Source organism: Zosterops lateralis (assembly GCF_965231275.1).
Source record: "Zosterops lateralis genome assembly, chromosome: 2".
In the NCBI taxonomy this organism is placed as follows: Eukaryota; Metazoa; Chordata; class Aves; order Passeriformes; family Zosteropidae; genus Zosterops; species Zosterops lateralis.
Genome location: NC_139763.1, coordinates 5,527,734 through 5,554,864, shown reverse-complemented (window position 1 = coordinate 5,554,864; position 27,131 = coordinate 5,527,734). Strand labels below are relative to the sequence as shown.

The 27,131-nt window shown below is 46.9% G+C and overlaps 1 protein-coding gene across 7 annotated transcripts in view; it reads right to left on the bottom strand.

Annotated features, from left to right (window-relative positions):
- The window catches only part of PDE9A (phosphodiesterase 9A), a 51,988-nt gene that overhangs the window by 15,493 nt on the left and 9,364 nt on the right, over positions 1–27,131 (bottom strand). Inside the window, exons 2-9 of one of the 7 annotated variants that reach the window (XM_083855420.1) lie at positions 22,073–22,143; positions 20,167–20,244; positions 19,259–19,302; positions 12,532–12,586; positions 11,611–11,681; positions 7,213–7,297; positions 2,970–3,051; positions 731–805 (exon numbers count right to left, since the gene is read on the bottom strand). In XM_083855420.1, the coding sequence (XP_083711546.1) occupies positions 731–805; positions 2,970–3,051; positions 7,213–7,297; positions 11,611–11,681; positions 12,532–12,586; positions 19,259–19,302; positions 20,167–20,244; positions 22,073–22,143 (561 nt within the window). Of the gene's footprint in view, positions 1–730; positions 806–2,969; positions 3,052–7,212; positions 7,298–7,505; positions 7,569–9,982; positions 10,034–11,606; positions 11,682–12,531; positions 12,587–13,046; positions 13,191–13,887; positions 14,183–14,208; positions 14,610–19,258; positions 19,303–20,166; positions 20,245–22,072; positions 22,144–27,131 lie in introns of those variants that run through there. The other 6 variants (XM_083855423.1, XM_083855421.1, XM_083855422.1 and 3 more) reach the window with 6 other exon arrangements.

The window sequence follows — 27,131 nt, the reverse complement described above, 5'->3', positions numbered from 1 at the left end:
CCACCCAAGCCTTCGCTTAGGAAGAAACCAGCATTAAACCTCTGGTTTAGTCCTGCCCTCCATTATGTTTTTCTTAAGTGAGATTTGCAAGTATCTGGTTTTGCATTATATTATAAGCTGTCCATTCTTAGCATCCTTCTCCTTCATACTTCCAGAGGTTTACACATAGACCTTCCAGAACCTTCTGCAGTACAAGTGATGAACCACGAATAACACTAATAGCAGTAAGAAAAAGAAGAAAATGAAGCCATAAGGAGATACTAATTGGCTGTGAATGCAGCCTTGCAACCTCTCCAGAACAAACTGAAGAAAAAAACCCCTTCAGTTGAAGGGGTGTGAATCGATGCCTGCACCTCTGCCTGCTGCTTTATTGATTTGAGTGGAGTTATTGATGATGTGCTTAAGCACACACTTCACTGGGGATTGATTTGTTCAGATTAAATGGTATGGGGGAACTCATGTGGCAGTAATGACAGTGCACCAGTTGAGGGACTTTACCAGGAAGGGATTAAACAGCAAATACAGAGGAGCCAGGATAGGATAAGCAGCATAATCTACCTGGCATCTGCTAGGAAGAAGCACTGCACTTATGGTGTGGTATGGAAATAATAATAAAAAAAAATAGAGTAAGGGGCAGAAAAGGAGGAAAACCCTTCAGACTTTCTCAAAGGGCTCTCCTGGCTTTATTGGCTCTCAGAAAGTGCCAAGTCACCTAAAGTGACATCCTCACCTCGTTGGGCTCCCACAGCCAGACATCAAAGGTTGGTTTCCTCAGGGCCTCGATGGTCTCCTGGGACAGCATGTACTGCAGACAGAAAGGCAGGAGGTGTAAACAAGGGTGTTCCTGCCATGGCAATGCCATTGGCACATCCTTGGGGCTCCCAGAGTTCCATTCACGAGGGGTTTAGCCACTTTTTCCAAGGAGACAACAAATGATCTCTCCCTCTTGCCACCCAACCTTCCTCACCCTTCCCACCAGCTGCTCATTGGGGCAGATCCTTGTGGAGCAGAACTTGGGAGAAAAGGGAGAGTGGAGGTGTTAAGTAGAGGGTCGTGGCTAAATCCAACACAGGGAATCAAAGGCACAGGGCACAGCCCCATCCCTGGCTGCACTGGTTCTGCTGCCTGCAGAGCATCAGTGGCACTCAAAGCTGCCAGTTAGGGAGGGGTGGTGTGAAGTGTCTCTGCTTACAGTGCTAAATTAGCTGGTGGGGATGATATGTTTATTTTCAGATGATTTATGCTCTCATTTCAAGTGTTTTTTTCAAGAGTGCCCACAGTTTCAAATTGGTTGTCAGCCTGCAAGATTCAAGTGATTTTTTATCATTATGCTCAGAAGCCCAAAACAAAATCAAGCTCATTCACAGTTATGGTTGTATACAAAATGAAAAGAGAAGGAATGTGCAGGGTTAAAAGTCATGGGGGTATCAGGACTCTGCAGATTCATCTCTTTAGGATCCTATTCATCAGTGGTTTTGGGACTCAAACCCCTTGCGGCTTCAATTTGCCCATTTACCATGGCTGTCTCTAGTTTGGGTTTACTCTCCTGAGCAGGTGAATGACAATTTCTGAACCATCAAATTGTTTGAGACTTAATCCAAGGAGAAACAGCACAGAAGATTAATTTTTCTCCTTCAGAAGGCATGCAGTTTTGTATTTGCATACACAATGCATATTTAGTGTGACTTTCTGCTAGAAAACTGTGAATTAGCAGTGCAGATTTGGTGTTGCAGTGACATCTTCCTTCAGCCTCACTGACACTGGGCAAATCCAGCACCTGATAACTGATAACAGTTTTTTCAAATCTCCAAAACTCCAAGTTCTCATGAAATTTGGTCTAGGAATAATGCAGAAATACAAACTACCAGTTTACTCTGCAGTGGGTCAGTGCAACTCTTTGTAGCCTTTATTCTTAATTCAAGATCCTAATGCAGCAATCCATCAAAGTTAATCTGACATATATACTTACTAAGGGGAAAAAAACTGGCTTTGAACTGATGTGTTCTGTGAAATCATGTGTTAGAGTCAGGAGCACAAGCCTCCTGGGCAAAAGTTAATTAAAAGAAATGGAAGTCCCACAGTCTCTGCTTCAGTGGAGGTCACTTTTACCAGGCAGAGCAGAACAAACAGAATTTACTGCTCTGCTGGGCTCTGAAGACAAATGTGCACAGAGCCATGTCCATGTCATGTACCTGCATCACACAGGACTGTGAGGATTCAGGGGGGCTGAGCCAGCTTTGGTGTGTGCAAGGAGATGTTCGTGGCCAAATCGTGATTTGCAAATGTGTGAGCTGGTGTTTTGTCAAGGTCTGAGCTGGGCACTGGGCAGGCATAACCAGGCAGCTTTTAATAATTCTTGTGGGCAAAGACTGCCAGTTCTGGGACTATAGACCCCATGGTCTTCATGGTTTCAGCCTCATTCATCACTGTGGATTTGTACTTGTACTTGCCAGGGAGACATTTTTCTTCCAGCATTACTGTTTTCTCTAGCAAATACACTAACTCATTTTCACAGGGACAATGAATCATTTTGGAGAGAATCCAATGTCACATTTTCTCTTTGTTTCCCTAGGTGCAGCATCCCCATAAATTACTTTTTAAATTAAAAAAAAATAATCTATTAGGAGGAGACAGGCAGCAGCACTAGTTTCAATCAGAACCCAGCATTACAGGGTGTTTTTGATTGTTGCTACGAGCGTGGAGAATAAACAAATATAACTAGACAAAAGAGCGTTAAATGTTGATGAATGCACAATGCTCATTAACATTTCAAACACTAATGAGCTTTCAAGTATTAAAGACTACCGAGAATTAAACTTCAAGTCACCGTGGGCAACTGACAGCTTTTTCCATTGGCTGGCAGGAGTTTTGGATCAGACCCTGGGTTTAGAACAACCGGGAATTAATGGCTCTTGTCAGGGTGGCAGCCACGCAGTGGGAATGTGGGAAGAGCAAGGATCGCGCGGTACCTTGGGGTAGGATGGCACATCCCGTCGGGGAGCTGGCCTCTTGTTTTCATCCAAAAAGCTGTACTTGCAGGGACAGTTAGTCCTGAAATTAAATATTCATCTCTTAGCATTGAGGGAACAGAAGTGCAGTGCCTCAAAAAGTGCCAGAAGTGCTCTGGTCTCCCAGTAGCCACCCCTCAGAGAACCACCCCACTCACAACCACTCTCTTCCCAATGCGGTGTTGTTCAAAACTCTGTGGAAGTGTGACCCCCCCCACTTAGGATTTTCCCCCCTTGTGCAACAGCCCTGTTGCCCTTTCTGGGTCTATTTGCATTCAAGAGAGAAGGATCTGAGTTCAGGCATGTATCCATGGATACCCAACCACTTCTCCTTAAACCAAGTAACTTCCAGTGAGCAGCTCACTGTCCATGGCAGGCATCCCTCTCCAGGGCTGCCAGGGACCACGCTGGCTATGGGCACAGGCACATCTGTCCTCATTTACCCTCTGAGCCTTGCTGCAGCCCATGAGAACTTCCACATTGATGGTGTGACCTCCTTGGCTGCTGCCCCTCATGTGGGACAACAGCAGAGAGGCATGGACTTGGCAGACAGCTCTGCTTGGCTCCCAGATCCTGGAGAAAGGGAGCCACTGCCAGCAATTACAGGTAATTAACACTTGCCTGGTTATTAACACCACCAGTTATCTACTCTTGTTTCCTCTGCATATGGAAAAGCCAGGCTGATGTTTTCCATCTGAGCAGAGGCCCAGGGGGGATCTTATCACTCTCTACAATTCCTTGATGAATAACTGATGATAACTGATGGGGTTGCAGCCAGGTGAGGGTCAGGCTGTCCTCCCAAATGACCTCAAACTGTGCCAGGGCAGGGACAGGCTGGACATCAGGGAGAATTCCTTCACTGAAAGAGTGGGCAGGCATTGGAAGGGGCTGCCCAGGGATGTGGTGGAGTCCCAATCCCTGGAGGGGTTTAAGGAAGGCCTGGACATGGCATTCCATGTCCTTGGGCTGGGTGACACAAGGTGGGGATCAGTCACAGGTTGGACTCCATGGCCTTGCAGGGCTTTTCCCAGGTCACTGTCCACATGGACTTTATTAACTCTCATGTGAGGCTGATCTTCTTGCATTTTGCATTAATTGAGTCACGGAATGGTTTGGGTTGGAAGGGACCTTAAAATCCATCCAGCTCCCCCCACCCTGCCATGGGCAAGGATGCTGCTCACTAGGTCAGGTTGCTCAGGGCCCCATCCAATCTGGCCTTGAGCACTTCCAGGGATTTATCCCTGGAGTCCTAACATTTGGATTATCCTCTCTGAGTTTTCAAGCCCCCTGCCAAAGGAAGCAAAAAGAAACCTCCCAAAAGAAGCCAAGCAAAGCATTCCATTAACTCGGTTTGTGCATTTTTGATTATTATATTTTGTACTGTATCTCTTTTGAATGATTCTCTTCTCTGTTGGGAATTAGTCCGGGTCTCTTTTCTCCTCTTAACGTTGATGTCTGCTGTCAATTCTGGTGGCAGTGTCTGAATCCTGTGAAAGTTATGTCATTTTACAGCTCATGGTGCTCAGCTGACTTCAACCAGCTGCCTTTTCCTGCCCTGTTTAAGGGGATTCTCAGTTGATGAAAAGCTGTCTTAATAGTTTCTAAAGCTGTTTCCTCAAAACTCCACGGTGTGGGGTATTAGTAGGATAAAAATAGTGAGATTGGGGCATTCCTTGCCCTAGTTGGAGCTGACTGCCAGGGTTAGCTGAGGGTCAGCCAGCTATCTCTAATTCCCAGCTGCAGTGGGATATTGAAGCCTTCATCCCAGCACACTGGGGAACACACCAGAGCCAGGACGCATCAGACCTTCACAAATGTGAAACTGTGTCTGCAAATGATCATGATTTTAAATGACACCATAATGCTATTAGCATCTGCCAGTGGTGAGTGCAAAAAGCAGACAAGCAAAAAAAAAAGCAATTTGAGGAGGATGCAAATGGAGCTGGTTTGCTATTCTGAACAGAGATGCACAATGAACTGTGCTTTTATAAACCTGGCTGCCCAGCCTTACTCCCTCATTTGGTAATGCAAAAGCAAATATAAGAATAGGTAAACATGCATACAGCTGTGTACACTGTGATCTCATTGAAGGAATACAGGCACTCACACCTATTTATGTACATTAATTACATTTAGGTGGGATCCCTAATTGCAGCCACAATGCATTATCTAGCAAATGACACTGCACAATGGATGACAGCTCTAAATGAGAGCAAACACATTTCCACTTCCCTGGGATGCCTCTGTTCCAGCACATACCTCATGCCAACGGGAGAGGGCTTGCTCAGCCACCCTGGAGTGAAGCATCCCTAGGCTGGGGTCACCTCAGGCTGCTGACCTGGCTGCCTTGGGGCTTTGGTGGCTTGGGAATAAGGAACTTCAGTTCATTCCTCAGCAGCTCCTGATGGGAGCCGCTGAGGAGCATCCTTGTATCCACATCTAGCTGCTGCTTTGGGTCCCAAACCCACACAGGTGCAGATAATCATGGCAGAATTTTGGGCAAGCAGGAGGAGCTTTTGAGCAGCTGGGAGGAGGGAGATGCAGCTCAAGGTAAGCTGCATCTTAAGATGATCTTAAGAGGAGCCGTGACAGAGGCAGATGGATGCAGCACCAAAGTGATGCTGAGCAGAGCAAGTCCCACTTCTGCTCTAGCCAGAGCAGCTGAGAGTGTGAGCTCAGAGCAAGGCAGGGTGGGTGTCTGTGCCCAGCTGAGCCCCACACCCACCTTTACACACAGCTTTCCAGCCTCACACTCCGTGCTGGTGTCTGGATTTGGAGCCTGTCCCATGTCACCACGAGCCCTGGGTGAAGGTGACACCCCAGCTGGAGCTGGCTGAGCAGATGGAACACCCCCCACTCTGGCTTGTCTTGTTTACAGGTTGTTGTTTAGACCACAAAATACAGATTGGAAGCTGACAGGATCTGGGATTAGAACTAGTCATGGCTTGCTGGGACAGTCTTGTGCTTCCTGATGTGGTGTGGTGGCAACTGATGGAACACAAACTTGCCAGGACTTCTTTTTTTTGGACCTAATTCCCTGTCCACCTGTGCCTCACTGTTCAGCTCTGCCAGCTCCCTATCACAGCTGAAGGAAAGACACATGGGCATACACGTTTCTCACCTCACACCCAGCACAAAGCAGCACACATGCTCTCAACATTTGCTGCCAGCCTGGGCTTGGAGTTTTCTAATGAGATTTCTCCACACAGCCCCAACAAGAAATGATGCAAGTCACAGGGCAAGCTGCATTCCACCCTGCTGGGATAAGTCTGAGGCACACATCTGAGGTTAATAATGTTACTCTGCGTTTATGCAAATGTGACAGCTGAACTTGGCCTTGGACTTCATGGGATTGAATTATCATTGTGCTTCCTGACATCTTGGGGTGGCAACATTTATAAAAGCTGGTGATTATAAAGCCCGAATCTTATAGCACATCTCCCATTGCCCTCAGTGGGAAACAGTTTTGATTAAAGGTCAGACAATTTGACCCCGAGACTGTCAGGACAGAGTAAGAGAAAAATCCCCTTCACCCACATTTTGAGCAGCATGGCATATTCCTCTCCAGCAACCTTCCCAGAGGTATTCCAACCTCACAAGGATGATTTGTTTGTCCTGGTGGGGCACTTCAGTGGCACAGGGGGCATTTTCCAGCTGAGACTGCGCACCGTGCAAAATGCAATTCTTCCTGCTGGTGTTTTAATTACAGCAAAACTGAGCTCCAACATCACAATGAGCCCTTGCATTAGAAAGTAAGTTCCCAATTTCTTGTTGAATTTGAAACGGATGATTTATAATAGCATGAGATCATAATTAGAGGAGCTGCTACATATTTATTTGGTAATTTCCCAGAATATATTGGAGCTGATTCGAGTGCTAACTGATTCCCAACCGAAGGCTGCACTGTGCAGAAGTTATTTTCTCATTCTCTCTCTCTCCCAGTAAATCTGGATAAAGAATTCTCCATTTTGTATGGTGACAGATAACTCCCAAGACCTTTTTCTGTATTCCCATGGCCCAAGCTAATTTAACTGGTGAACGGCTATAAATCTTCAAATGGTAAATTAAAACCACTGCCCTTGATGGTTATTGGTTTCCTTGCTCTTTCACTTCTAAGCCCAGGAGATAACTCTGTGGAAACGTTGCATTAGGGGTTTGAAACCAGACACTTTCTCCTGTGGTCAAGGTCCCGAGCAGAACTTACCTGCTGCTTCTTGCTGCCATTTCCTCCCTCATCTTTTTAATGTCGCGCTTGCATTTCTCAATCTCCACCACTTTCAGGCCTTCCACTGCCAACAAAGGGAAACAACAAGAGGTGTTACCATGGCGAGAAGTCGCAGGATCCTCGTTTCACGGAGAGCTCTGCCAAGTGGGGTTATCCAGCTCCCACGGGCAGGTGCTGCCAAAGCCAGAGATCCTGGGGAACCCACGGGAATTCTCTGCTGCCAATGCAGATAACAACCACAGCACATTAAATTCACCGAATGGCTTTAACACCTCGGCTTTTCCACCAGCTCTCCTGGTGTCTTCACTTCTGGGCTTGTAGAGCACGAATCGGAGGAAATCCTGAGCAGGAAAGAAAAACCAACCCACTCCCGTGATGGGATGATAAGCGCGGCTCTGCAAACACGTCCCGGTAGGATTAGAATTCCCATTAAGATAAAAGGTTTTAATTCAGAAGGAGTTCCTGCAGAGCGTTAAGGAGCTCTGAGAGACATTGCTGGATAACAGAAAAACCGAAGTGAGAATGCAGGAGGGAGAGAAAAATGTTGAAAATTCGAGTCTAATGATAGATTTTTAAATTTTTTTTTAATCTATTGAAATCCTGTCACTTCTTTCTGCCGATCAATTCTGTAATCAAAAGTTATTTCTACATGCAGAGCACAGAAAATCCTATATTTCCCTTCTGCATGTAATTGCGAGGGCCACGAGGCAAAAAAGTTTGATTGCCTTTTTGTTTTTAATGCAGCAGGGCATTTTATTCCCAGTAGCCGAGTGAGAATAATTCTCCCTTTTCTTTCCCCCTCGTTGAACTCTCAGCCTGATCAAGGACACAGCGCCATTTATTACCCCCGTGTCATTCCCACGCGATGATTTCACAGCTCATTTGTTTACCAAGCTCGTTGTTTGCATGGATGAGCCCTGGCTCAAGGGAAGGTGCAATGGGAAAAATCAGCATTCAGCAACTTTCTTAGAAAATCGGTCTGGATCGCGCTTATCTGGAGAGCAGCGTGTAAGAGATAAAACCCTGCCTTGAAGGGCACTGCTCTGGAGATAAGCAGAGACCTGGGGTTTGTTTTCCTTTAGGAGAGTAACAACAAACATTGCAGCTGGAACTGGGAGAAGGGAAAAGAGGTGTGTGTGAACTAAGCCCAGAATGCCACATATTAGGAGAGGAAAGGGAAAAGGGGTTGGTTTATGTTTCTTTACAGGGATGCCCTCCTCTTAAAAATCCCATTTAGACATTCACATTTCTTTTACCTGTCATTGTTACAGGGAATTTCTTTGGGTGCTCACAACGTGGTGATGCAGGCAAGCTGCTGCTTACTGGATACCTTTGTCCTGGATACCTGCCTACACTCTTTTGGATGCTTTACTCAACAGCTGATGATCAGCTCCAGCTGCTGTGCTATACCTGTGCTGCTATGTACCACACTGGTACATTCAGCTGGGAGAAATTCCTGGCTAAGCCCATCTGCCAAGATGTCTAATTGGTGGCCAGTGCCTATTTGAAGCAGTGGGAGCCAAGCAAAGTTATCAGAGAGACAGGAGAAGTGGGACAGGCAGCTGCAGGGAGGAGTTCTGGAGCAAAATGACAGCCCTGAGCGTTGTTCTGTGCTTCATCTCTTTGGTTTTCAGCCCAAATCTCTCTGGGAGAGCAGAGAATTTGCACAATTATTTTCTTAAGGTAGATGTGAAGCACTTACAAATTGCAAAGGGCTTTTTGCCAAGCTTCCCTTGTTCTTGTGTGGGCTGCTGTGCAGAGTAAATCAAGCCACGGGACAAAGCATTCCCAATGCTTGCTCTGCATGGATTCCATTTTCCAAGGGGAAGTGACAAGCTTTAGCTGCGATTTAAAAATCAGCTACAAGATTTGGCTCCCTGAAAACACATCTCTGGTGTGGTCTCCAGGCAGGAATGGGAAGGAAGCTGAGAACATTCCATGTGAGGTGCAGATGTAGCCCTGTCACCAGCACTTATCCCCACACACACATCCCCTCTGGGGGAGAAATCCTGGAGAGCACATGTGAGAAGTGGTGGAAAAAGGGAATCTCTGAAGGAGGCAGGAGAAAAGGCAAAATAAAAGCACAATTCTTTCCACATTTGGCTTGCAAATGATAAATGGCCATGTCATGGGCACTGATTGAGAGCCTATTACATTATTCCACAGCGAGAAATACCTCCTGAAAAGACCCTGTGCTGTCTAAAGAAATCCTTGGGCTGGATCCAGCAGTGAAACATGGCTATTAGAGCAACCTCTGGGAGCCCAGCTCAAGCAGGGAGGTTGGACACTCCCTCTCTCCCACGGTTTTCCTTCTTAAACATGACAGCCCGGGGAATTATTTCAGAATGCTGCAGACTGGGCTCTGTTGCAAACTCTGCAAGTCTGACTTCCAGCAGATGGGTGCACTTGCAGACAGGCAGCCCAGGGAGCCCCTTCCCACAGATTGCTCCCTCAGCTGCTGGTTCCATCAGCAGTGTGACACACTCAGGGAGAGAACCCTCCTCTGGGCAGGTTGCCTTCCCTAAACCAGCAATAAAGTGCTGGAGTGAGCAGATGCTCAACTTTTTTCCTGCCAGGAATGGCACGAATGCCTTGGTTATCTCCCTCCTGTGCTGTGAGCTGCCAGTGTTGAGAGGCAGAGTGTGTGCCAGGGATGCCAGGGGTTCACCAGAGGCCAAAAGCAGCCCCTGGCTGGCTGGGATAGTTGCTTGCTTGAGCTGCCGAGGGGATACAAAGACCCACAGCTTACCTCATTTGCTCTAATCCATGGCATTTAGCCCTGAGGAGTGGAGTTGGACAGAAGTTTCACTGAAAATGCAAAGCGACTGAGCTCATTTTTCTTTTCTCTCTATTTCTTGGGTGAAAGAATAAACCAGCAGAGCCTTGGGAGAAGCAGCAGCCAAACAGATAGAGAGGAATTAATACCTGGCTTCTTTTCTGGGGGGTAGGCAAGCTGTAGGTTGCCCCCTCCATGGACATCCCTCAGCACCAGGAGCCTGAGGCTGGAGTGGCCACAGGGAGAGGTTTCCCTGCAGCTGCTCTTCAAATAAGGACATTTCTTCCTCTCCCTGCTGACAACGGGATCAGTCTCCCCAAGCAGCTGTAGGGTCAAGGTACCTTCTGATCAGGGGAAGTTTCAGGAAAACAACTTCTTTCATGAACCATGAAACTCTTCCTTTTCTTTTTTTTTTTTTCCCCAGCCAGCTCTAGTGGGAAAGTTCTTTCTGCAGCTGTAGTGCTGGGAAAAGCTCTCTCTGCTCCTGACTTCAGCACTGAGCACCCTCAAGGATGTGGCCTTTGGAGGCACAACTGGATGGTAGCAGCTTGTTCATACCCCTTCCCTGCCTCTCTGGGACCTGTGTTCTGCATAATGTACTGAAACAACTCAGAAGCTGCACATGAGGAAACAAAGCAACCCAAAAAACCAGAAAAGGAGCTCATTGACCGTGTGAATTTAATTTGGCTGTTGCACTGTAACAATGTGGTTTTGTTATGGTGCAAGGAACCACTGAGGGAGCTGGGGTTTGGAGAAAAGGAGACTCAGAGGTGACTTTATCACTCTCTACAGCTCCCTGAAGGGTGGTTGTAGTCAGGTGGGGTTGGTCTCTTTCTCCAGGCAGCACTGACAGAATGAGAGGACACAACCTCAGGCTGCACCAGAGGAAATATAGGCTGGATATTAGGAAAAAGTTTTTTACAGAAAGGGTGATAAAATATTGGAATGGTCTGCCCAGAGAGGTGCTGGAGTCACCATCCCTGGATGTGTTTAAACAAAGACTGGATGTGGCATTCAGTGCCATGGCTTAGTTGAGGTGTTTGGGCTGGGATGGACTCAATGATCTCTTCCAACCCAGTGATTCTCTGATTCTGTGAAGGAAGGTGATACCCCTGGAATTACAAACCAAACACCCCAGTGAAGGTGGGATCAGGTTCCCCAGTGTTAGATGATCAGGGAGTGCAGAGGGATGGGAGGTCACTGCTGGGTGCAGGGAGGTGACAGAACCCTGGGCCATGGGGGACAATGAAGGGCTGGCCAGAGGCTGGGAGGTGGAGATGGGGAGGGGGGTGCTGGAGACCCTCTGCCACAGGGGCATGGGAACAGGAGGATGTGGCCCCAGGCCCCAAAGCTCAGAGGGGCTCAGCAGCCCCTCAAAGGGAGGACAGCAGGAGCTCTGGATGCTGCCAGCCCACCCTGGTCCCCACACCAGTGCCACCACAGGCTCCCACCATCCCCACACCTCACCATGGGCTGACCTGTAGCTCAAAGCTGGCCAAATTACAAGGGATTAGAGAAAGTGGAGAGGCTGAGAGGAGCAGGAGAGGCCAGAGGTCACAAGGCACCAGTTCCCAGTGTGATAGGAATAAAGAGACACTCACATTCAACTTTCTTCTCCAGCATTGCCAAGTGATTCGTTACTTCCGTTTTCAGCTCATTGATTTTAAACACCCTGGAAAGAAAACCCTCAATGTATTAATGTTATATACATTTAATGCTCCACCTACCCTAGGTGCCAAGAACTTCTACTAGAAGTGTCCATATTTGTGTCCCTATGATTTGATCTGCCCAGCCATGTTTGTCATAAGGAAAATCAATTTTTCCATGGAAATGCTAACATAGGGGCAGAAAATATACCCAGGTTTAATTTTCAGACAAAATTAACAAGTGATATTTTTATTTATTGCCCTGGGAATGTGTTGTGGCTCTACAACACTTCATCTCTCCCTCTTTCATCAGTGACTTGCTACTCTATCCCCCCACCCAGGGAAGCAAAATTAAACTGATAATTGTTAAATTGATAATTCATAATTGTTCAAGAGCAGCGCCTTGGTGTCTGCACACTCTGGAACCTCCTCCCCTCCTGTCGAGTTACTCTGGTGATTTGCTGGGCTGTGGTGGGACTGATCTGTCTTATTGAAACCAGCTGGGATTAAAAAAGCAGCAACACAGATGTTGAGAAATCCTCTCGAAGGAGAGACATTTTTGGGTGATAAAGGGGAAAATGAAACAAATCTGATGATTTGATTGTTCAATGAAGAAGCATTTCTTTTGCTTCCTAAGAGGGAAGGAGCATTTACTACTTGATCTCCTTTTTAGATCAGAGATAATCACTGAAATTGCTTTTGGTTTAAGCTACTGTGTTGCTGTCAGCAGGAAATAACTTGTCCCAGACCTAAATTTGGCATACAGAGTGGGATTTGAAAGATCTCTTTAATGCCCCTCTGCCTCCTGTGAAAATTTCACTTCAGGCTGATAAAAGGAGTAGCATTTTAAATTAATAATGCTGTGCAATTTCTTACCTCGAGAACTGCTCAGCAATCTGCCCCAATAAATTCTGGAACAATTCTTCTTTCTCTGAAAAAAAAAAAAAAAAATAGAATGGAGACATGATAGAGAAAGAAAAAAAAAAAAAAAAAAAAAAAAAAAGGAAAGAAGACACCCTCAACCCTTCTGCAAAGTTGTGTCCCCAGGCTTCCAGTTCTGATGGTGAGGCCAAAAAATTGTGTTGGTCCTTTGAAGAGTGACAGGGTTTGGGAATGATTCCTTGGCTTACCTGCCTTCCTCTTCCTGCAGATTACAGACAGGTTTCTCAGAAGTTTTAGTTTAAGTCTCTGAGAGGTGGCCTGTTTTAAGGCAGCACTTTCTGGAGAGGAGACCCCTTTCACAGATCTTGGATAGGATACCCAGAATCTCAACTGGCTTTTGACAGTTCCTGCTCCCAGTTAGTGTCCTTACACCACTAGCACACAGTGACAGAGTGCCCATGAACACACACACACTACAGCTCAGGAACACAAAACAAAACCCAACTTGCCTTTCAGCTTTATCCTGGACACCAATATTTCTGGTGCAAATGCCTGAGGACTGTGCTGCCTTGCATAAACTCTGGGCAAACATGAAATGACAAAGTGCTGTCCCTGCAGAGTGAGGTCTGCCCTTCCTGGTCTGTGGGATGGACACAGCAGGGTACAAGTTTCCCAGCCCCTTTTCCCTTGAGGACACAGCTTGGATGGAGCTGCCACAGGGATCCTGTCAAGATCCCATTGTTCCCTGAGTTCCTGCAGCAGTGGCCACACTGGGAGCCCTCGTGGCAGCAGCTCCCCAGCTCTGGATCTCAGGATCTTCTGCAGGCTCAGGAAAGTCAGCCTGATGGAGCCCCAGCCTCTTCCCAAGGTAATCACAGGATTGCAATCACCAACACAGGGAAAAGCAAACAATCCCTCAAAGCAGGACCCTAGATTTCGAGGGACAGCACACTTTGGAAGGAAGAAGAATGATAACAATGTTTTCCCATTTTTTAGCATGACCACACAGAAAGGGGAAGCACAAATCACTAAACCCTGAGATGCTGGTTTAGGATTGTTCCCTCTTTCCCCCACCAGCTGATGAAAACTGCCCCGAAGTGCTGCAGTGATTCCTGCACTGGGGGTATGCTCAAGGAAAGGAAACATTGAATTCACTCATAAACACACTGCAGATCACAGAGCACCTATTTATACCCCACACAGAAACACCCTGGTGGGATTTCTGCAGATTCTTTTTGTCCTTCCCCGAGGGAACACGATGCCTCACGAGTGCAATCACCCAGGCAAAACACATCAGACAGAAATACAGCCCAGCATTTACCATTCACTTCTAAATAACAGCTCTTGTACCTATGGAAAGGGTTTGCAACTCCTCAGGTATTAGAGAGGTCAGCAATACTTGTCAAGAGCATTCACACCGCTGGTCAAAACAATTTGGCTGTTACCCCCTGTGTCTCAAAACTGGAGCAAGCATTCTGTGCTCTCAAAGTCTCAGATCTAATTCCTTTTTTTTCTTCTCTTTTTTCCACCCCCCAGCTCCCAGTGGAGCGGCTCGCAGAGAAAACAGATTTGTTCTTCTCACGGAGACCCATTTTCCAGTTTTCTCACAAAACCCCAAGCGCTGAAACAAAGCAAATGCTGCGTCCTATTTAATAGAGGAGGAGAACTTACCGTGGGCAGCACCTGGGGTAGCACAGAGTCCAACAGTGAAAATAAGCAGAGAAAGCAGAGAAGCCTGTGTCCTTTCCCTTCAGTGCTGCTCAGCCCTCTGACAGTGGCTGGAGCGTGCCAGAGACTGACAAGTTCCCTATAAACACTGTTCCAGTAAAAAAAAAAAAAAAATCCCAACAATCTTACTTTCACTCCCTCCCCCTGTCAAAACTCACTCAGAGTACTAGGAAATTCTCATCCAGGGAACAGTCAGCTGCAATCTGATGTTTATGGATGTAATAAAAGACTTTCAAAATGAAGATGTATGTTTTTATAACCCTAGGGTGCAGTAAAGATATATGACTAAGAGTGGCAGTTCGCCTCATCTTAAAGAGACAAAGATCCATTTCTCTGCCCTGTTCCTTTCCGAGGAGAAGACCTCTGGTAACCCCTGTTTCTGAAGAAAATGAGACATTGCTCTGACATGATTTAGTCTTGCTTGTCCCCTTCTTTGTAGGACAGGAAGGTTTAAGTGTGTTTTTGCTCCCTTCATTACCCTCTGCCTTCTTTTTTTTCATACCTCTGGGCAGGGCTGAAGCCCCAGGTGCACACAGGCACCTCTTCCCTCAGATTGCTTCATTTGTTTTGCTGTGATTCCCTCTCTGCAAAGGAAATCCTAGTGCAGGCAGCACTGGCAGCAGCTCTGGGCACTTTGCTGAGGGTCCTGCTGCAGCATCCCTGAAAAACCCCCTTTTTTCTCCCCTTACCTTCCACTGTGAATGTGCAACGTTTACAAATGCAGGTGTTGAGCAAGTCAGGTTTTTGCACAACACTCTGGGTGTTTTCCAGCTGACAGATGACAATTAGAACCGTCACCCCCTCCCTGCAGAAGATGCTGCAATGGTTAATGCTGGGCGGGGGCCAGGCCAGCTCAGGCTTCCCCAGGCTCCCCATGGCTCATTCCCCTGCTCTCTGCAGGCACAGGGACTCCTGCTCTTTGCCCTATGGCCTTTGCCAAGCCCAGCAGGGAGCTTGGCCAGGGCACCGTGGAGAAAGGAGCAGTCCTGCCTCGTCTCCAGCAGGTTCTGGGGAGGAAGCAGGTGCGGGGGGAATGTGGCAGCAGCGTTTTTTCCCTGTGGCCGGGTGGGAGGTTGGCAGGGGGAGCTCCCCTTCCCTGCCAGACTGGCACCAGGTGCACTCTGAGCAGCTCAGCTCAGAGCCTGACCCTGCACTGGCACAGATGGTTTATTACCCACTGGCAGGCACCCTCTGCCTTGCACCACCCTGCTCAGCAGTGCCTCTTCCTCCACCCTCTGACCCTCTGGGATCAGGGCCAGGGAGCCACCTCCATCCTCCCACTCTCCCTGGCTCCCTTTGCCACCCTGGCAGCCTCAACAGGCTGAGGGCAGGGAGTCCGTGGGGTTGGGAGGAGTGGCTTGGCTTCCCTCTGTCTTTTCTGCTTTGGCCAAGCAAGGCTGGGAGGGCATGGGCATCTCCCTTTCCATGCCAGCATCAGGCTGGTGAATCCCTGCCCTGTTTCTCACAAATGCTTTTTCTGCCTCTGCCTCAGGCTTCTGTCTGCATTTCACTTTCTGTGGTTTGCTTGTATGAAGGCAGGCAGAGCAATTAAAAAAACCCACAAGCAGCCAGGTGGACAAAAGCCTCGGGAAGGGGTAAATTTCAAACCCAAGCCCATGAATCTGCCATACTGAGCCCCAGATTCATGTAATTCACAGCTCAGGTTAATTTGGGCTGTTGCATGCAAATTGCCCAACAGGTGAGCAACCTCCAAGTCACATCCCAATGCACTCATCCATGTGGGATGCACGCAAGGAGCAGCATGTGGGAGGAGGATTTTTCTCTCCCAGTCTCTCCCTCCTCAGTCTTGCCTGAGCTGTGAGCATGAACAAGAAAGGAGAGGGGAGATATGCCAGAAGAAGAAGATTTAGGCACAGTGACAAGCTTCTGTCGTTTCACCAATACCAAACTGGCACAAGATCTCGGGTATGAAATCATCCAGGGGGAAAATCATCCCTGCAGATCTCCAGTGCAGCCACTGCTGGTCTTTGCTGTCTTGACTTTGGAGCAGAAGGAAAGTCCCTGTTGAATGTTTTCCTGGCCTTTCAGGACCACAGTGGGTCAGGCTGACTTGACCTCCACAACAGCTCCTTTCTCTGCACTATAAGGAATTAAACAGACTTTAATTTTATCCCTCGAGAGGGTGTTGCTAATAGGGTTTGTTCATTTAATTGTCACCTCTGCCAAATCTATAGGTGCCTGAACCCTGCTAATTAGAGCAACAACAAAACCATCAATTTGTGAGTTTTGAGCCAGTTTCACCAGGAAGACACAGACCAGAGCCCTTCTGCTGTTGGGAGGGAGAGGATGCTCACTCAATGGGTTTGCAAATTTAAAAACCATTCAGAAAAGGGTTTGCCACAGGGGGTTTGATGCTTTGCTTGAATAGCCAAGTGTCTTCTGGTCCAGGGCCATAGGAGGAGGGACAGGCTGTGATCCAGCAGCTTCACAGGCTCAGAGCCAGACAGCTCAGGCCTTCCCTAACCCTAACCTTGACCCAAACCCTGACCCTAACCCTGACCCTAACCCTCACACTTGCAGACAACTGACCCCAACACATCGATTGCTCCTGCATCCAACACTCTCTGGAATAATATTTTTTTTTTTTATTTCCAACCCTCTCCCATGCCTATGGGCAGGAAATGAAGAACTGTTCCTTAGCAGGACTCCAGTGGATATCTCCTCTGCTGGATAGAAGCCACTGCTTATATTTTTCCTCCCGAAGGATTATATTTCCCAGTCCCACCTTTTACAGCCTCTGTTCCCTGTCTCATTCTTCTGCAGCTGCCTGGGAGAGTGCTGAAAAGAGGTGCATTACCTCCCACCACTGTGAAAATTGGAGTGACCCCCTTTTTGGCACATATTTGGATGAGTTGTCTTGGGAAGCAGAATCATGCAGACAGAGTTGTCTGAGAAGTGAAGAATAGAACAGAGCTGGGTTGGTGTGTTGCTTTTTTTTTTTTTTTTTTTTCTTTTTTTTTTTTTTTTTTTAATGAAGAGGAACAATTTCCCACTCTGTTTATTCTTCCTACTGTCAGCAAAATGTCAGAAATGCTTAAGATTAATGACAAGCCATGTGAAAGAGAAAAAGATACCAAGGAACATTAGTTCCATCACACTCAGCTCAACTTTCTCCCTCTTTCCATAGCAGACTCTGTCTTATGTTTTGACAATCTATGGCCAGAATTTTTCTTGCCCTTTTCAGCTCAGAACTTTGGAAATCCTTGTTTTATGAAATGCAGGGAGTGAAGAGAGATCTTGCTGACACAGTGAGCTGTGCTCTGCACAAAGCAGAGCCATGTGCTGTCAGCTGGGGATGAAAAATGAGGGCCTTGGGAGAGTGTGAAAAGTCATCCACGGTCCTATAAAAATATACTGTTAGCTTCGTGTTAGGGGAATAAAAAAAAGACATTCAAAAAGGAGTCCATTTTCTAGAAAGCCCCTCAATCAGCTTCCCTGCTGGTATAACTCAGTGGCATTCCCTGGTGGAGCCCTGCTGGCCCCATTTCTCTGTCGTGGGGCAGTTGGAGGCTGGTTGCTCACACCAGCTGGGACACAGAGCCTGGGGCTCCACCCCACCTTTTCTCAGGTGATAAGGCAAACAGTGTACTCCCAGCCCAGGAGAGCCATGCTGCTGCACCAGGGGTTGCCACAATAAGGAAATCGTTTGGCAGCTTCTTCTCCTTCTCAGCCACGTGTCCCTTGGCTGTGACTACCTCCTTCTGGCAATCACTGACCTGTTTATGGCTTCTTACAAGTCTTACTGTGGGGAGGTTCATCCCTGCTCTCTACCCTCTGTGTTCTCTTTGCTCTCTGCTCACCTTTGCTCCCTGTACACACAGTCTCCCTGCTGTTGCCTCTGTGTCTTCCCCACATCCTCCTTTCCAGATGTTTCTGCCAACACAGATGTCTCAGAGAACAGCCTCAGTTCTCTGTGCCTCCCCTTCTAGAAGAGGACACTGCTGTCAGAAATTCTGTTTTCATACATAATTCAGCACCCTGAGCCAGAAGATGAGGTGGGACCACCAAAACATCATCTCTCCTATCCCAACAAACTCACCCACTCCTGCACACTGCCTTTTCCAGCCCCAGGCTTTCTGTCTCACTCCTGTCCTGCCTGTGCACTCTGTGTTTCCAGCACAACCATAACCTCTTGCCCTTTGTCTCTCCTATCTTCCCATTTGGCTGCTCCAAGGAGTGTCCCCAGCTGATGTCTCCTCTCCTGCTGCAGCTCCTGTGGCTCCAGAATGTTCAGGCTGCCCTGATATGGGTGGCAGGAGAAGCTGCAGCTGCACAGATGAGGGAAACCATGAGCCAGATGCTCACAGGAATTGCCCCAAGGCAAAGTTCTGCTCCACTGTCTGAGCTACCAGCCTGAGCATGAGCATGAGACTGGCAGGCAAGGAGAAGTGGGAGGAGTGGCACTTCAGCCCTGCCTGTGGCTTGGAAATGTGCTCCAGATGTGTTCTTTCACCCAGGCCCTCCTTCATCTTGTCAGGTGAATTTAAATATTTATCACACTTCGAGCTACCATGCCCACGACAGAAATTATGTTCTCTCCTCAGCCATCTGGAAATAACACGAGGCTCAGATGTTGTGTTCAGCTTCCCAGCAGAGCTTTGCTGAGGAATGGGCAGGTTTAACAAAACACTGCAGGACAAGCTTTCATTTGTCTTGACTGAAAAACCCCCACTGCTCCATGCAAGACTTTCCCCAGGGCATCAGGAGTGCTGAGTCAGACCAGAGCCAGGCACTGGGAAAGTCCCCTGGACTCAGCCATTCACCTGATCCTCAAATCCGTTGAAATTTGGGCACATTTTTTAAGCTTTCCTACAGAACACCATGACCAAACTCTTCTTATTCTGCTGCAGCTACAACCATGACACTGACATCTTTGGGTTTTTGCATCACGTAATTTCCACATGCAGATGTTTGCAAATTCAGTTTTAGTTAATTCAGCTTTATTAGATTCAGTTCAAAAGGGTAATTTTACCTGAGAGCTGCTCAGTCACAACTGGTATCACTTTGTATGGAGACCTGGAAGAGTCAGAGAGGGTTGATGTGAGCAACACTCCAAATGCAGTTTGTATTTCACATCTGTACTCCCTGAGAAATTGGAAGAAATATCTGAATATATTCTAAGATCTCTTAAAAACCTGTGATTTTGAATAAGCAATGGGCACTTTTTCTGAACACACAACCCAGTGATTTACTAGAAACAGATTCTAGAACCATAGAATGGTTTGGGGTGGAAAGGCCTTTAAAAATCATCCAGTTCCAGCCCCTTGCCATGGGTAGGGACATCTTCCACCATCCCAGGTTTCTCTGAGTCCCATCCAACCTTGAACACTTGGCCTTGAACACTTCCAGGGATCCAGGGGCAGCCACAACATCTTTTTGCTCTGTGTTCATACACTGTCCTGTGCAGGAGCTCCCTCCCAGCTGGGGCTCCACCACATGGTGTCAATAAGAGCAATGGCAGTGATAAGTCATAATGAATGCTGGGCCAAAGCCAGCAATGAAGAGACCTAAACTCATCATAGGCTTTGAGTTTGCTTTTCAAGTAAACTGCTGGTTGTGCCCTAGCAGAGCAATCAGGAGTGGGAGAACAACAGAGCTTTAACAGCAAACAGGGAAGGAAGGGAGCAGAAGTTCTACACTTAACACCTAAAAGCATTTTTATTTTTTTTTCCCTCAGACAATTGCTCCTGCTTTAACAAGTAAAAATCTTCCAAACCAGCACTCGTGTTATAGGCCAGCAGACATTTCTTACTGCCATCCCCTTCCTTCTGGGGAGCTGCTCACCTCCCAGTGCATAAAAAAAAGGCTTCTGCAGGCAACCATCTCCCTTGCCCCAGGGCATGAGCCTGTTTAGGAGGAGCAGGTGGCAGCAGGATTTACCTCTCTGTGTTTGTTGGCATTGTGGGATCAATGGACACCATGCAGTTGTCTGCTGTCAAGAGGGAGATGGTCGTGTTCCTGAAAAGCAAGTCCCAAAGAGGATTATTTGACCTAGAAATGCCAGCTGGAATTCTGTGCTGCTGCACAGCCATCTTCTCTCCTGCAGATGAATCTTGTCTCCTTGCTCTAGGCCTGGCACCTCTGTTACCTCAGAGCAGAAAGAGTCAAAGCCCAGGACAGGGTAGGCTTGATGCTTCACCCATGTGAAATGTGAAGTGTGATCATTTTTGATCTCAGAGCAGACCTTGCTCCCTGCTACTTCATTTATTCTCTTGGCTCATTGAATTTTAATTTCTATTAAAAAGCTGTATTTTGTGATGCATTGACTCAGCAGCTACATATTGACTCATACCATATAAATGACTTTTGGTGCTATGAATGTCTTGAAATTATTTAGTTACTCATTTACCAAAACAAACAAAACAAATATCTTGCTGAATATAGGGTAGAAAAAAATTTCCTTTTAAAATACTGTGTTAAGGGTGATCTCATAGACTTACATGTAAACCTTGGAGGTTTACTTTGGCTCCAGGATCCTGGTTGAAATGCAATTTTCCTTTGAAAATCTTATGATGAAAATAAAATGCCAAATATGCAGTGAACACCCTGATTATGAATGATTAAAACTGCTGTACAAAGTTTCCTGGGTGATGGAGTGGAAGTATTTGACATCATAGGGAAATGAGAGTTATTAACCTCTCTAATGTCAAAGGGGAGGAAATAGAACAAACAGCAAAGGGCATTAATTCTGCCCAGCAGTTTATGCAAATTCAGTTTTATCTTTCAATCCCCAGAGCTGGTGTCATGCAATAAAACCACTATTAAAAGACTGGCTTATTTTTCTCCTGCACTTCTCCAGTATTGCAAAGTTGTGTGTGCAGAGATAAAGACTTTGCCTTTCTGCATCCAGCCTGTGCTGCTCGAGGTCCTTATGCAGACAGCAAATTCCCCCTTCTAGAGGTGATTAAGGGTTCTAGAGATGATTTTGGGGCTTCCTCCCTCTGCTCCACTGCCTGGAGGTGTTGAAGGGGTGGATGGATGGATGGATGGATGGATGGATGGATGGATGGGTGGATGGACTGATGCATAGGTGGATGGATGTTACACTGTGCCACCCTGCACCACATCCCAGCCTCTCCCACACACCCATCCATGACCCTGGACCCCTCTCAACACTGAGATTCCACTTGGACACTGTTCTTAAGGTAGAAGGGAACAAATACTATTTGGATTTTTCCCAAATGGAAAATTACAGCAGGAGGGATACATGGACTTTGCAAGACAACATAGATTAGGAAATATGTGTTCTGGGCAATGGATTTGGAGATATTTATGGTCTATAAAATGGTTCAGATGGGGTGCTTTGTGTTTGGCAATCCCACAATCCCATACCTGGGATTAGATTTTAAAACACCTAAGGATAAAGCTTATTTCCTAGTGGCAATGCTTCTTGTTGGCTCCATTTTCCCCCTAAAAACCAGGTTCCAAACATGTGGTTGCATTTCACTCAAGATGGGCAAAAATGTAGTACAGAGATAGAAGTGGTAGGTGTGCCCAACCTGTGTGTACTCAGGGCTGGGCTTCTTCACTTGCTTTTAATTTAGATTATTTCTCCTCTCTTCTACTCTCTCCCACTCTGTTCCTCACGTGCAGCCAACACCAGTTTGGCTCAATTCCCTGCCTCCACACTTTTCCAGCTCTTGATTGCCCCAGTTTCTTCTTCCAGCAGGCTGCAACGAGAGACAAGCCTGAAGAGCAGCTAAATAAATCATTTGGGGCCTGTCTTTAAATTGTTCTCAAAGGAAAGAGACAAAAGTGAAATGAATGTCACAAATGACAGACCTACCTGGGTAATCCTGTTGCGATGCAGAAAAGGTCCATAATATCTTTGGAATTGCAGTATTTACTGAAGATCACCTTCCAAAGGAAACAGCAGCAGCAGAGGAGAAAAATGAAGAAAAAGAGATAGGATGGTTAGTCCCCAATGAGATATGAATCCTGTTCAGGCGTGCACTGGGCTAATTTTAAGGCACAGTCTGTGATTTCAATTATCTGATTTGATTTGTGAGCTGGAATATTTCTCTACTCCTGTGTAATACCTCTGTCTTTGTTGATAAAGAAAGCAAGCTCTGGAGACCCAAGTGCTGTTCAGAAGTGGAGTAATAACGTGTGTGAGCTGAGAGCATGGGGTTTCTCAAAATGCTGTGTTGCTACAGGATGACAACAACTGTAAATTTAAGAGTGTAAGAGCCTGGATTTAGGAAGAAAACTGGCCAGATTTGGGCAGGTTCTGGGATGGTATAAAAGGGCACTGCTTTTTGGACTATAGCAGCTTATACTACATTTAAAGTGAGCAGAGCTTGTGCCAAAATTCCTACTGACTGTCAGATGTTTTAGGTCAGAAGCCAGACCTGGAATTACAGACTTTGCCACTGTTACCTTTCCATCTCCCCAAACACCTCTTCATCCCCCCACCTTTCCACACCACACCAGGAATCCTCAATGCAGAGAAGACTGAGCAGCACACGCCCTAATCCTATTTTTCTATTCCTGCTATTCCTGTGCCTTCAGTGACACAATCCCATGCCACAATTTTTCCCAAGACTCCTGTGTCCATCATGGACTTGTAGGTCATGGTCCTCCCAGCTTCTTCTACAGTGCAAAAACACTTTAATAATACCATTATAGTGCTTCCCATCAGTCTCACTATGCCCTTGTGCAGTATTTAAACTCTGTAATCTGAAGCTTGTTTATGTTAAATTACTTGCCCTGTATCTTATCACGGGTGAGTGGCGGCCCAGAAACAGAACCCAGGAGTCCAGATTTAATGTCTTGTTGGATTCAGAGGCAGCACACTGCCTCTGAAAGAAGAACAGTCAAGAATTCAACAGCAGCATTCTGCATGAGGACTGTCCCATTTCAATAAATGCAGTATTTATAGGATGTCTGTCCTTGTGACTGAGGTCCCTGAGGTTGCTTCCAATCCAAACCCACATCTCCTCTGTTGGGTGCATGTTGCACTAACAAATCTTCCAGTGCTCTAAATCAAAATCTTGTTCCTAGTGGATTTATTGGGGAAAACATAGCCATTGAAAAGTATCTCTGCTGCCAGTGACAAAAGCAAGCGTGGGTGGAATAAAAAGAAAGTATAGACATGATAATAAAAGTTTGGGTTTGAATGCCTCTGCCAGTGTTGTGCCCCTTTTCTCAGAGCAACTCTGAGTTCCTTTGAGTGACTGTGGTGGAGGCTTTGAACCTGCCATAGAAATTAAATGCCTCATTGCAGCCAGACTCTCCTTCTTAAAGCCAGGAACAGCAACAAGCAGTGGGGATGGTTTGTCCAGAGGCTGCTGGTGTTGATGGGCTGCAGGGGCTGGCAGTGGGGGAGCAGTGATGTGCAGAGGGGCAGCTTCCCTGCCCAGCACTGCAGCCCTCTCCTCTCACATCCCACAAGGAAGAGCCACAGAGCCTCTGGTTCAGGATGCAGCAGCTCGAAGGCACTTGTGGGGATTGACCTAATGGCAGAACGCAGGAGGAACAAGAAACTTGCATTTTTGCAGATGAACAAGGACATCAAGTTCAAAATTCTCCTCTCCTCGCAAATGTTGGAAATGTGATTTTCTGTCCCCCACAACCACCCCATATTCTCAGGCAGGGTTTCTGTTGCCACTCATCACAGGCATGAGGGATGTGCATGTCCACAGATCAGCCTCGAGGCTGGTGGCCCAGGAAATAGGGAATGTGTGAGCTGGGATGACAGCTGGGAGGAGGCAAGGGGGGCTGCAGCCGTGTTCAGTGAGGCGAGGACCACGCTGGGGAAAAATAACAAGTCATCATCTAATTAAAGACTCCTCTGAAAGGTGTAGGTGCCAGGAGCTAATTAAGCCTGCAGCCTCACTCTGTCAGCCTTGACTTCCAAGTGCTTTAATTCCTAGATTGTCATAGCACTGGTGTGACAGGGTTCCTCCAAGGTGCCTGTCAGAGTGCAGGGGAAATCCCTCCTTGGCTGGAGGTGTCACAAGGTGCCAGCCAGACCTCTGCCCCAGAACTGGGGAAGTCATGGGTGATCCCAGGGTGTGCTGTGCTGCCAGTCTGCTCAGAGGTCAGGGCATGGGAGCCTGAAGGACCAGAACAGTCTGAACAGCACAACAAGTCCTGGCCAGGCTGGTTTGCCCTGGTGGTGCACTGACACTTCAGCAAAGCTCCAGCCTTCAGTTTCCACTGGTGGGGAGGAGCCTTCTTACTCTTGAGGGGTTTTGTGGCAGAGAAGAGGATGAAGAAGATCACTTCAAGAAGTGGGTGTGACCCACACCTACACTCACATCCACCTTCCTTGTGCTCTGTCCCACATGAAATTACTCCAGGCAATATCTACACAAAACCCAATTGCTGGGGCAGGTAGTCACTGCTTCTGGGGAAATGGGTGTGTTTTGAAAGTCTCTGTTGCCCAGTCATTGACCCTTGGTTATTAAAGCACAGAAGCAATCAAAGCAATAAAACATAGCCAATGGAGTTCAGGGAGGGCTGAAATCTTGCTCCCAGCAGAACCCAGCATCCTGACAGACTGAGAGCTGCTAAAATTGGCTGGCAGAATATTGGAGAGTAAAACGTGCAGTAACTGGGCAGATGATGTTAATTGTGGCTGAACAGAGGCTGAAGGCTTGTGATCTGCCAGAAGTGCTATTTCAGGTATTGAGGTTTCTTATTCTGGAAATCAATTGTTATTGACCAGGACAGACAAGAGAGGAAAAAGATAAAAAAATTATTAGCCAACATTAAAGGTAAGCAAGGTGGCCTGACTCAGAAAGCAGTAGGAGCTTTCAACGCACTGAGGATGAATTTTAATGTTTCCTTTTACTCCATGCAGTAGTGAAAGAGTGGGAAGAGAAACAAAGGCTGTGATACTAGATCATGAGCCATCTCCATACATGCTTTTCAGTTTTCCATACTTGGCATTTTTACTTATGTTTGCTAAAACTGGACTTGTGAATCACCCACTGCAGTTTTGTACTCATCTCAGGATGCTTGTCCTCAGCTGGTTGGGTTTTTTTTTTTAATCAAAAAGCACATGCTATTAAAGTTTCCGTCTTTTGCAGCCCACTGAGCTTTTCTGAGCATCTCCCTTCTGCTCCAAAACACAGCAGCCAGCCTCAGATGTTCTGTAGCCACGTGCAATTGTTCCTGTTATTGTCCACAGGTTCGTGTTCCCAGCAAAGTCGATGCCAGTTGTGCTGATGGAACACAATTGGGATGTGCTTTAGAGGATGGGAGGACAGCACTGAGTACTATTGATGGCTCCAGCACAGTATAGGAATCCTATTTGCCCAGAGTCCATTAGCACTGGGGGCACATCAGCAGCAGGAAGGCAACGTGGGGACACTGGGCTGGTGGCCACACTTTGGGGCACGTGGGCTCTCCTGTGACCTGAAGCTTTGGGGACAGGCAGCCTGGGCTCTGGCTGCAGGACAGAACATCTCACCCAGCCCTGTGGAGATGTCCCTGCTTGGGCAGGTGTCCCAAAACCTTTGCTGCTCAGCCTGAGTCTCTGTGATCATACATTTCTGGCACTGTCTGGGGGTCTGATCCACAAATTTCATCTCCCTTCAGACCTGTCTCAGCTGTCTCTGACCCACAGAAATCTTGCTTAGGTCCCTGTGGGTGAGAAATCACTGCTGAGATGTGTCTCCCAGCATTTCAGCCCCTGCATTAATGCCTCCTGCTGTAAAATATCCTTGCTTAGGAGAAGATTGAGATCTTGCACCCAAAGTCAGGAGACCACAGCAGTTCTGACAGCTGGGGTTAAGATTGTGCATGTAAAGTGTTTCCTGTAATGAAATTCCAGGTTTCCTCACAATACACATTTAAAAAGTGCATAGGCATGCAAGTCGGCCCAAAAAACCCCAGGGATGAAGCTTCAAGGATGAGGAAAAAGAGGATACAGGGATTCTGATATTGCCTGGTGGCACAAAAGTCTCCTGCAAGACCAGTCAACACAAGACACTCAATTTCTGAAAGCAAAGGCAGAACTGAAATCATGTCTGAGCAGAGTCACAGCAGTGACAAACCACGTGGGAAAAGGGAAACAGAGGCCTCTGCTTCAGCTTGCAGACTGATGACTAATTGCCAAGGAGAAAATCAGCCACATATAAACCCTGTTAACTGCATTTCCCTTGGATTTGTGCCAGGAGGAAAAGGCTGTATTCCTGAAAAGTCATGCAGCATCTGCAAACAGATTTTCTTTTCCCCCTGAGACTTAACATGATTTCATATGTCTGTCCTTGCTGTTGTTATCAAAACCTCTGAGATGGTGGATGGTCCATCCATGGGAACATTCAAGGCCAGGCTGGATGAGTCTCTGAGAGACCTGATCGATTTAAAAATGTCTCTGCTCATTGCAGAGGGTTGACCTGGACCCTTAAGGGTCCCTTGCAACCCAATTCTGTGATTCTACCATGTGTAGAGAAAAAATGACAGGAAAAAAATGAAAAAAATGACAGCCTTCTCTGAAACTTTAACTTGTTTGTGTCAAGGAATTTCCATCAAGATCAAGGAGCAGCCGTTTCAATTTAAGTGGGCAATGTTCTGTCTGCCTTGGAAAGCAACGTGACGCAAATGGGGGAAAGGCAGAATGAATAATAACTGAGGCTTTTTGGAGTGGAAATAACATTTTGATGAGGCATGCAGGGACTGCAAAGTAGGACAGCATGGCTCGATGGGGATGCCTGGTTCCTGGCCTGACTCTGTGGGACTGGTTTCCTTCCTGGAAACAGTTCTGCATTTTTTTAAAACATTTTCTTCTGAAATAAGAAGCCATTGTCTCTTAATCCACAATACCCACCTCTGGCCTAGGACAAGGATTAAGAAAACCCTTTTGGGAAGAGCAGGGATTAAGAGCAGCTCTGGGC